The sequence below is a fragment of the Myxine glutinosa genome, assembly GCF_964187855.1.
Source record: "Myxine glutinosa chromosome 12 unlocalized genomic scaffold, kmMyxGlut1.1 SUPER_12_unloc_1, whole genome shotgun sequence".
Taxonomy (NCBI): Eukaryota; Metazoa; Chordata; class Myxini; order Myxiniformes; family Myxinidae; genus Myxine; species Myxine glutinosa.
In genome coordinates, this window is record NW_027616355.1 from 943,555 (window position 1) to 955,000 (window position 11,446).

General features: G+C 44.6%; 1 protein-coding gene across 1 annotated transcript in view; it reads right to left on the bottom strand.

Annotated features, from left to right (window-relative positions):
- LOC137437809 (dol-P-Man:Man(7)GlcNAc(2)-PP-Dol alpha-1,6-mannosyltransferase) overlaps positions 1-11,446 on the bottom strand; it is a 74,786-nt gene that overhangs the window by 17,033 nt on the left and 46,307 nt on the right. The window contains exons 7-10 of the mRNA XM_078768641.1: positions 9,935-9,950; positions 9,587-9,655; positions 1,041-1,102; positions 654-773 (exon numbers count right to left, since the gene is read on the bottom strand). Of these exons, the coding sequence (XP_078624767.1) occupies positions 654-773; positions 1,041-1,102; positions 9,587-9,655; positions 9,935-9,950 (267 nt within the window). The remainder of the gene's footprint in view (positions 1-653; positions 774-1,040; positions 1,103-9,586; positions 9,656-9,934; positions 9,951-11,446) is intronic.

Below are 11,446 nucleotides of genomic sequence, written 5' to 3' on the forward strand. Positions count from 1 at the left end.
ACGGCACAACCATCACCAAGGAGTATTACCAAGAGGTTCTGCGTCGCCTTCGTGACGCTGTGCGACGCAAACGGCCGGACCTGTGGGCAGCGGGCAATTGGCAGCTCCATCACGATAACGCACCCGCCCATTCTTCACATTTGATACAGAGTTTCTTGGCCAAACACAACACACCTGTGCTTCGTCAGGCTCCCTACTCTCCCGACATGGCTCCGTGTGACTTCTGGCTTTTCTCCAAGCTGAAAATGCCCTGAAAGGGACCAGATTTCAGTCCAGAGAAGACATCATGCGGAATGCGACAGACCAGCTGCGCGCCATCCCAAAAGAGGCGTTCCAGCGCTGCTTCCGACAGTGGCAGAACCGTTGGGAGAAGTGTGTGGCAGCCCAAGGGGACTACTTTGAAGGAGATTAGTGTAAGTTTGTTCTATCTGGATACGAGTATTTTTTATGAACAAAGGTCGGATACTTTTTGAACACACCTCGTATTTAATAATAGAAAACAGGTCACACCGAGGAAGGCCCTTTTAACTGCACGAACAAGAAACGTACATAGTGTTTGGTGGTGGTGACTCGCGCTCTGTTATACATGATGTTGCACACACATGAGATCGATTCAGCGATCCATGAAACAGAGACGACGTAACCGTGCTCACAGTTCAAAGATGACTGCCCAGTCGGGAAGGAAGAGCAGGTGGGTGAGGCCAGCTCCATGTATACCGATGAAAACGTCCGAGTTGTGCGTGATTCGCAGCTGCTCTGTGAAGTCTATCTCCCTGCAGGGACAGCCAAAGTGGAAGTGTGTGTGTGTGTGTGTGTGTGTGTGTGTGTGTGTGTGTGTGTGTGTGTGTGTGTGTGTGTGTGTGTGTGTGTCGGTGTGTGTTTGTCTGTGTCTGTGTCTGTCTCTAGACCTATGAAACGAACAACCCAATAATCATTCACAAAGAGCCAATGGGGCAGCAGATTAAAATGATAGTGAAATAAGGAATGTCTCTCATGGAAGGGAGAAGAATACAACCACATATGGGCCAATAAACACGTACTTGAACTTGTAATCAACAACCCTAACATCCAATAAGGACACAGTTTTCATGGCTCTCTCCAACTGCAAGATAAAGCAACAAAAAGGTATGAGCAGGTGTCTCTGGAGACAGAGAAGCTATATTATGCATATATATATATTGTTGCGGTTTTAGAACCCACACTTGTGTAAATATGACATTGTTAAATGGTTAAAGGTTGCACCCCATAGTTAGGCCACAAGCAACACGTAGGTCATCATAGGACTTCAGTTATTTCATTAGTATGTGTTTAGATAAGGCCGTGTTTCCAATAGTTGAATCTGCGTTGTGTCAATCAAATAAGAAGTAGGCCCATTCTGTTCATTTTGCAAAGCCTCCCTCTCCAAGCGACGCCATTATGCGCCCTCCAGTCTGCCCTATGGCTCTCACAATTTGTTACGCGCCTTTGTTAGCAGCGTTCGCTGCCTTAGCGCTCGCTCAACGCCGCCATAAGCCACGAGGTGAGGCTTGAGAAAGGGGGCAGAACACCAGGAAGAAGGTGTGGCCATGTCATCCAGCCGTCAAAGGCGGAGCCGGTAAGCCCTCACCAGCCAACCAGGGCTGAAGTGACATCGCCGACAGGCGTGGCTTTGGGGCTCGCGGAGTGATCGCTTGGTGAGTTACATAAGCGTGAACGCAAAGCCCTTTTACAGGACTGCGCGTAGGACTGTCGTGATTGCAAGAACACTTACTGCGTGAGAGAGCTCGCCTTCACTTACTTACTGGGAGAACGCGGTTGCATTGAAAGAACTGACTGATGGGAGAGAGCACTGATGGTGACAGAACTTACCAGAGATTGATGCAGTGGCGCTGATGAAAGGAGGACCTTATCAAAGGAGTACATTGGAGAGGTGGCATTTGGCGCCTTTGTATAGTGCACATATTAAGTACGCAGTGTACCAGCTTCCCCCCGTTATATAAATTGTCCGGTCGCGTTCCACTATACGCGGAGCTGCCTGCCGGGTTTCGCCCGCTGGACCGGAGCCTGGATTGGAGCCGACTGGAGCCTGGACGAGCCGGTGACCATCACCCATCTACAATCCCCGTGTGAGTGTGTACGTTTGTCCTGGGTATTAAGAATAAGACTGTTTAAGGCTGCCCTGTGTTCTTCTTCTTCCTCTTCCTATCCTGTACATTTCTTTCGTTTCCTCTTCTTTCTGTACATTTGTAATAAATTGCCTTGTTCTTTCCTGGTTTCCTTTTATCCGATCGCATCCGTCTTTTCTCTCATTGGGTAAACGTGGCACGATTAGAAACCGCTCAGAATTGGGTTTAGTCCTTGCTAACGGCCCGAATCGCGGCTCGCTTCACTCGGCGTATCCACTGACGCCGTGGTTCGGGCGGGAGTTATCTCCCTGCTTCACGGTCGGGGTTAGTAATCAGGTAATCGGACTAAATTGACCAATAACCCAACCTAATACCGACCGGAAGGAGCGTATAACTTCCAGGACTCGGGTCGGCCAGATAAAAAGACAAGGGGATTGTGATAAATGTCGGGGTGTACTTACTTTTTCCACATGCGAAATTTGCATTTATGTTTATTTGAATTATACAATGGACTCCAAAATGGAAATGTTTCATGATATTTGTTATATTATACCACCTTTATCTATCAATATTGTTGAAATGAAGATCAAATAGCTGTACGTTGAAATATGTTGAAAAAGTCAAAACTTTACATGGGGTGTACTTACTTTTTCACGTGACTATGTATATATATATACCTAATTTTTTAATCAATTGAGAAGATCTGTCCAGAGCACATTGTTCCAGAAGTGCTGGTCTTTGCCTTGGTGTTCATTGGCAAACTTTAGTCTTGTCCTGATGTTCTTTCTGGACAGCAAAGGTTTCCTCCTGGCACACCTCCCATGTAGATCAAATTTGTGCAGCCTCTTTCTAATGGTAGACTCGTGCACTTTGACATCAACAGTGGCAAGAGCTACCTGTAGGTCCCGTGATGACATTCTGGTGTTCTTCGAGACTTCTTTCAGCATCTTGCGGTCTGCTATCGGGCTGAACTTGCTGGGGCGGCCTGGCCTGAACAAGTTGGCAGTTGTTTGGAATCTTCTCCACTTGTAGATGATCTTCCGGACAGTCGAATGATTGATTTCAAATTGTTTGGAGATCTTTTTAAATTCCTTCCCAGACTCGTTGGCATCTATCACCTTCTTTCTGAAGGCCTCAGAGAGCGCCTTTGATCTAGGCATGGTGACGCTGCACACTTCAACAACAAAGAGCAAACCAAACTAAATGTCTGAGGTTTAAATAAGACAGGTTCCTCCAAGATCCTCTCTGACGATGTTCTAATCATTTGCACCTGAGCTGGTTCACCTGATTCTAATTTTAGGTATTTGAAGGAGTGATAAATGTCGGGGTGTACTTACTTTTTCCACATGCGAAATTTGCATTTATGTTTATTTGAATTATACAATGGACTCCAAAATGGAAATGTTTCATGATATTTGTTATATTATACCACCTTTATCTATCAATATTGTTGAAATGAAGATCAAATAGCTGTACGTTGAAATATGTTGAAAAAGTCAAAACTTTACATGGGGTGTACTTACTTTTTCACGTGACTATGTATATATATATACCTAATTTTTTAATCAATTGAGAAGATGTCCTCAACCATCACCGGGGTGCGTCATTGAGCATATAACATATTGTTGCGGATATGAGGATTGTATTTTTTTGATTGTGTGTATTGTAGTGGTAAATTGTTGTGTAACATTGGTTGGATATGGCTCCTCCTGCCTCCAGAGTTGTGTAAAGGTAAAAAGGGCGTCCCGGTAGTTATTCCATGAAACACCACATTGAAGGACACGATAAAACCCTTGTTTAGTAGCTTATATCTTATTATGTGTTTTAGAGTAAGGCCTTGTCTTCCATTAGAATAATACTCCATTGCACCGAATCAATTAAGAATAACTCCCCTTCAATACTTCCATTTCCCAGCCAAACTCTCCATCTGCGGGTAAAGCAGTTCACAAGCGTGGGGTGCACGCCCTCTCATTTCGCTGCTATAGTGAATATGTGCTCCGTGCTCTGTTTGAACAGGAGGGGCGGGGTCGCCCGGGAGAGGCAAGCCCAGGGCGCGCCACGAAGGGCGGGGCTGTTCAGCCCCATGCCCAAATAAGGAAACAAGCCCGTGGCTCGCCACGAGGGGCGTGCCGTCGGCGCCATGCCCAAATAAGGAGACAAGCCCGTGGGATTACGATACAAGGTCACGAAACAGAGCACGGGGGAGAGGGCGGTACCGAAACCGAAGAGGGCGTGTCAGACCGCGCTGAAGGTTTGGAGAGAAGGGTGCGACGATCGCTGGGACAAGACACACCAGAGATACGGCAGATGAGTCCAAGTGCGTAGGAGGGTTGGCAGTCCACCGGGAGAGAGTTCAGAGTTGTACCGGAGTTGTGTGAGAGATACGAAAAGCCTTTGACAAAGAGCCGCTTCAACCAGCCCCGTTTCAACCAGCCGAGTGACCCTGCCGGCGTGCGCTGTAAAGCCAAATACAAGGAGCTGCCGGCTCCTCGCTTCCCGCCCGGAGTGGACCTGCTCGCTGTGCCCTGTGATCCCACCTGCTCATCCCTCCAAACGATTCCTACCCTTCCAGCCATTTGCGTACGTGAGTTTGTTTTGTTCGTGCTGTCCTGGGTAGTAAACTAAGTCTGTATAAGCTAGTAATTTTCACTGTGTCACATGCGTTTTCATGTCACCTGTAAATAATCGTGACTGCTCTTTTTGCTTGTGTGTGTGTAAATAATAAACCCCGTTACTCTTCTGTACGTCTTCTTCTCCTTCCTCTTTGCATTCGTCGTCTTAGTCTTTTCCCCATTGAATATCTGTGGCGCGATACGGCCAACGTTTGGGTGAATCGGGTTTAGTCGGGGAACAACTGTTCGGTCGCGGAGCCTCCGCTCGGCAAACAACATCCATAACCGCGTACCGTAACAATATATACAGACTTGGCATTTAATATGGAATATTTTTTTTGTGGGGGTGAACTTACTTTTCAAGATGTCTTAGAACCAAAAGTTCATTGGAATTATATTGAAATTATTCTAGATTTTGTTAATGTGACCTTTAAAAGAAACAAAAACCACATTTGACATTTCGAAGCAAATAAATTGATCCTTGAAAGTGATGTAAACTGATATCGAACTCAATTCATGGACAGTACTGTGTTAAACTTCTGTACGTTTTCCAGAAGTATCTCTTTATTTTGCACATTAGCCAAAATTTTTTTTAACAAAAACAAAAGTTAAATTACAACTGGGATTACGGACAATAAAATTACATTTCAGTACTTCGTGTAACCCCCACGAGCATTCAGGAGAGCACGTACACGTCGAGGCATGCTGTTCACGAGATTTGCCAAGGTTTGGACAGGAATCGCTTGCCATGCAGTGACAATAGTCTGCTGCAATTAATGCACAGAGGTCGGCTGCTGGTCCAAGTGGTCGATTTGACGCGTTAATTCTGCCCACAAGTTCTCTATCGGATTCATATCCGGGGACATGGCAGGCCACTCCATATGCTCTACACCACGGTCAGCAAGAAAGTGTTGGATCATGCGAGCACGATGAGGCCGTGCATTATCATCTTGGAAGTCAAAGTTTCCTCGAAAGGCTGCATGAGCAAATGGAAGCAATGTTTCTTCCAGAATGGCCCTGTACTTGAACTGGTTCAGGTTTCCATTCAGAACAACCAGGTCAGTTTTGCCTCCTGCATGAAAAGCAGCCCAAACGGTCACCCCAACACCTCCAGCTTGGACTCTTGGCACTATACAATCTTTGTTGTAGGCTTCATGCACTTGTCTGCGCACTCGGACGCGGCCATCTTGACGATAGACCATAAATCTAGACTCGTCACTGAAGATCACGTGATTCCAGTGTCCTGGCTGCCATTGACGGTGCTCTCTGGCCCACTGCAATCGGCGTTGGCGGTGTTGTCTGGTCAGGCGTGGCTTTCTCAGGGGATGCCTGGCAGGATAGCCTGCTTGAACCAGTCGTTGGTTGACTAGCCTTCTGGATACAGGCACTTTGTCAGTTGCTGCCACTCAGCCCTAAGCCGAATAGCTGACTTGGTTCCGCCATTGTGGACTAACCGGTGCAGCTGGCGATCATCCCTCCTTGTGGTTCTGCGGGGACGTCCTGGCCTCGGTATTGGAGTAGGGACACCCCTCTGAACATTTCGTTTCAGGATCTTTGACACCTGACCTTGAGTGATGCCATACTGCCGAGCAATAGCACGCCGTTTCATGCCGTAATTTCGTAAAGCCACCACTCCATGACAAACAGCATTGTCGAGTTGACGGACCATCTCCAGAGGAAGCGGTAATAACTTTTGGAGACGTGCAGCAGTTGTTTTCCACTAATACAGAACGCAACAACCCTTGTATACCCGACTGTGAAGCCAATCATCGAATGCATCTGTCCGTACATTTTGCCACGCCACCTGTGATATAATCCTGTTGTTGACTTCTTGCTGCGACAGACAATCAGTGACATGGTTATTTTAACAAATAAATCACCAAAGTGTAAAAGAAACTCACCAGATTGATACACTGAGTTAAGAAAGTAAACCCAAGTCAAGAAAAAAAAAATATTCCATATTAAATGCCAAGTCTGTATATATATATATATATATATACATATCTATCTATAATTCCAGTAATCTCTGTGTGTATGTATGTATGTATGTCTGTATGTCTGTGACCGCTGTTTCTCGACAACCACGGGTCCGATATACTTTAAACTTGCCAGGTATATTGCTGGGGACCCGAGGATGTGCCTTTTCAAGGTTTCATATTAATCGGACAAGTAGTTACCGAGCTATGTCCAAAAAACGATTCAACCAATCAGAGAGCAGCGAGCTATCACGTGTGCCGAACGTGCCGAACAGACTCTGCCTCGGACGGCACATTTGAGAGCGTATTCATTTATTTCACGTTGGCAAACTATGTTGGCGTTAAACTATGTTTTAAAACTAATTAAAACTAATTTGCGATTCTTTCGCTTTCCTGCGCGTTTGTGCACGCTATGGCGATTTCTTTACCAAACTCCGCAAGCCGTTCGCTTTGGACCAAACCATTTCATGTAAATAGAGGGGGGGGGATTGTCACCGTACTCGCAAGCCGTTCGCTTTGGACCAAACCATTTCATGTAAATAGAGGGGGGGGATATAATTTTTAGATATATATATAGTACGGGCATGCCCTAGTATATGAAAAGACCATATGGCCCACATGTACTTGCACTGCATTGCCACATGCACAGTAGTTTGCAGAGATGAATGTGCATTGATCTGTACTGACAGCTGGAGAAATAGATACATATCGCCATCTATAGTTGTACATACACGCCACACCTAACCAAAGGAGACATCATTCCTACACACATTTATAATATTGGCACAAAGCAGATTCACTCACGATGTCACCACTCACAATTCAGTGACCTGACACATTCCATTTGAGGTTTTAATCTACTAAGCACTCCTTCACTGTCGTTTGCACCCATGACACCAATAAGCAGCTGGGAGCTTCTGATTGGGTGCCGAGAAAAAGTCAGAGTTGTCAGCAAGGAATTTTTTTCTCAAGTCAAGTCAGGTCACAAGTCATTTGCTGTCAAGTCAGGTCACAAGTCATTTTCCTTCAACTCGAGTGGTCACAATTAATATTTTCGAACTGAACGCCATAAATTTTTATGGGATTTCATCATTTTATATCATTGAAAATGAGTCAATACATGTCCATCCGCAACAAAATTCACCTTGAAGTTGCACCCCTGCAAAAATAGTAAATCGGTCTTGTGTTGCCAATTTTTAAAGTGTGAAATAGTGATGAATCACCCCTAAAAATGGCTTGGTCACTGATGGGTTAAGGGAGGGTTCATACCAGATATATTTTAAATCAACTTCTGAGTTCCTCGATACCAAAAAGGAGGAAAAATCAACCCAGGACGATCGAGTGTTCGACGATGCACGGATGCAGCAAAAGGTGAGTTTGGTGATAAACAGAATGAAGTTAAGCACGTGAAGCCCCCCCCCGCACTGTTCGATGCATGAGAAAAAGTCAACAATACGTGGAATTCTGAAGAAAACCTGTTGAGTCTTTCACAACATGCTGCCGAACTCAAGAAGCGTCACTCCGCTGGGTTCGAGCACCCAAGAAGCAACTGGATAACTAGATTGGTCATTACACGGAACCAATAAGAACTGAATGCGAGACTGTCACGTGATGTACGGACTGGAAAAGATTTGCCCATGTCAGTCACTACAGGTACAGTGTTCAAACCTCAATGACTATTTAATGTCAGTAAGTCAAATTTCTGCAAGTCAAGTCCCAAGTCATTCTTCTGCAAGTCAAGTCCCAACTCATTCTCCTGCAAGTCAAGTCCCAAGTCATTCTTCTGGAAGTCACATCAAGTCAGGTCATTCTTCTGGAAGTTGCATCAAGTAAGGTCATTCTTCCGCAAGTCAAGTCATGTCCCAACTCATTGTCCTGCAAGTCAAGTCCCAAGTCATTCTTCTGCAAGTCAAGTCCCAAGTCATTCTTCTGCAAGTCAAGTCCCAACTCATTCTCCTGCAAGTCAAGTCACATCCCAACTCATTCTTCTGCAAGTCAAGTCATGTCCCAACTCATTCTCCTGCAAGTCAAGTCCCAAGTCATTCTTCCGCAAGTCAAGTCACATCCCAACTCATTCTCCTGCAAGTCAAGTCACATCCTAACTCATTCTCCTGCAAGTCAAGTCACATCCCAACTCATTCTCCTGCAAGTCAAGTCCCAAGTCATTCTTCTGCAAGTCAAGTCCCAAGTCAATCTTCTGCAAGTCAGGTCCCAAGTCATTCTTCTGGAAGTCACATCAAGTCAAGTCATTCTTCCAGAAGTCAAGTCCCAAGTCATTCTTCTGCAAGTTAAGTCAAGTCCCAAGTCATTCTTCTGCAAGTCAAGTCAAGTCCCAAGTCATTCTTCTGCAAGTCAAGTCCCAAGTCATTCTTCTGCAAGTGAAGTCTCAAGTCATTCTTCTGCAAGTCAAGTCCCAAGTCATTCTTTTGCAAGTCAGGTTTCACACTATTTTTCTGTCTGAATTTTTAAAAAAGTCACTTGAGTAAACAACTCTGGGAGAAGATATTAGCATTTAGCTCTTCAGCTTTGTCCCACTGCTACCTCCTGCAAGAGGGACTTCTGCGATGAATGAGGACTTCACTTCCTCATTGTCATTTTACACTCGCTCAACACAAAAAAATAAAGGCAGGATCTTTTGCTATCATGATGAAGGGCTAACCCTTGAAACGTCAGCCACACCCTGTTTCCCAGGACGGTTCACCCATAATTAGATCTTAACCACACCTTTGATAGAATCCATCACTTATGGAGACCCATGCACTGTATTTTCATTTGTCGTCAATTGAGGTGATTGTTGTTTGTTAAATTGATTTGGTTAATGTGCTTGAAAGAAAATGCAAACCTCACAAGGTATATTTGTTCCAAAAGTGAAACTAATATTGAGCTTCCTTGCCTGCTTTTGATTTGTGATGCGCCGGTACTGTGTACTTCGCGTCAGCAAAGTCACTCGCACCTTTCTTTCCTGGAACAAAATAATTCATTAAGAAATAGTGTGTGAGCATTAGGCCTTATTGTACAACAAATTCAGTAACTCGAAAAAACATGGAGGACAACAACAACAACAACAACTGCATGAGAACAATTCTCCCTTACATTTAGTGTTGATGTCTCATAAATAGTTTGTCCAAATGCAGTTAATGTCCTAACTTTCACTCAAGGTCAATATATTCCCTGTCTGTGAGACAGAAGGATGACCAAGATTCTAACCCAGGCTAGACAGACGAGAGGCGAGTGCGTGTACCTCTCGGCTATTCTGCCTAGTGGTAGGGGGAGTAGGGGTAAATAAAGAAGAAGAAGGTGGTTTGGGGAGAAGTTCAAAATAACTCCACAATTATAATGTTTATAATACATGCAGATGGCCAGCTTTCATTCATAAATAATTCATAATTTTTATCCATTTATAATTCTAGTTTCATCAATTTCAATCACCGTGTACAATATATTAATCACCATGTTCATCTCCTATACACTGGAGCAAGAATTTCACTGTAAAATGGAATGACTACATGCATATTATGCTCTGCAGGTTGAGGGCAGCTGAGAATCTAATGGATAACCTGAGGTCAAACAGCTGACTTTGCTTGCACATAGACCAACTTCACCCGTGCTCGTCACAGATACACACACATATATATATATATATATATATATATATATATATATATATATATATATATATAGACTTGGCATTTAATATGGAATTTTATTTTTGCGGGGGTGAACTTACTTTTCAAGATGACTTAGAACCAAAAGTTCATTGGAATTATGTTGAAATTATTCTAGATTTTGTTAATGTGACCTTTAAAAGAAATAAAAACCACATTTGACATTTCGAAGCAAATAAATTGATCCTTGAAAGTGATGTAAACTGATATCGAACTCGATTCACGGACAGTACTGTGTTAAACTTCTGTACGTTTTCCAGAAGTATGTTTTTATTTTGTACATTAGCCAAATTGTTTTTCAACAAAAACAAAAGCTAAATGATGACTGGGATTACGGACAGTAAAATTACAGTTCAGTACTTCGTGTAACCCCCACGAGCATTCAGGAGAGCACATACACGTCGAGGCATGCTGTTCACGAGATTTGCCAAGGTTTGGACAGGAATCGCTCGCCATGCAGTGACAATAGCCTGCTGCAATTCACGCACAGAGGTAGGCTGCTGGTCGAAGTTGTCGATTTGACGCGTTAATTCTGCCCCACAAGTTCTCTATCGGATTCATATCAGGGGACATGGCAGGCCACTCCATATGCTCTACACCACGGTCAGCAAGAAAGTGTTGGATCATGCGAGCACGATGAGGCCGTGCATTGTCATCTTGGAAGACAAAGTTTCCACGAAAGGCTGCACGAGCAAATGGAAGCAATGTTTCTTCCAGAATGACCCTGTACTTGAACTGGTTCAGGTTTCCATTCAGAACAACCAGGTCAGTTTTACCCCCTGCATGAAAAGCAGCCCAAACGGTCAGCCCGCCACCTCCAGTGTGGACTCTTGGCACTATACAATCTTCGTTGTGGGCTTCATGCACTTGTCTGCGCACTCGGACGTGGCCATCTTGACGATAGACCAGAAATCTAGACTCGTCACTGAAGGTCACGTGATTCCAGTGTCCTGGCTGCCATTGATGGTGCTCTCTAGCCCACTGCAATCGGCGCTGGCTGTGTTGTCTGGTCAGGCGTGGCTTTCTCAGAGGACGCCTGGCACGATAGCCTGCTTGAACCAGTCGTTGGTTGACTAGCCTTCTGGATA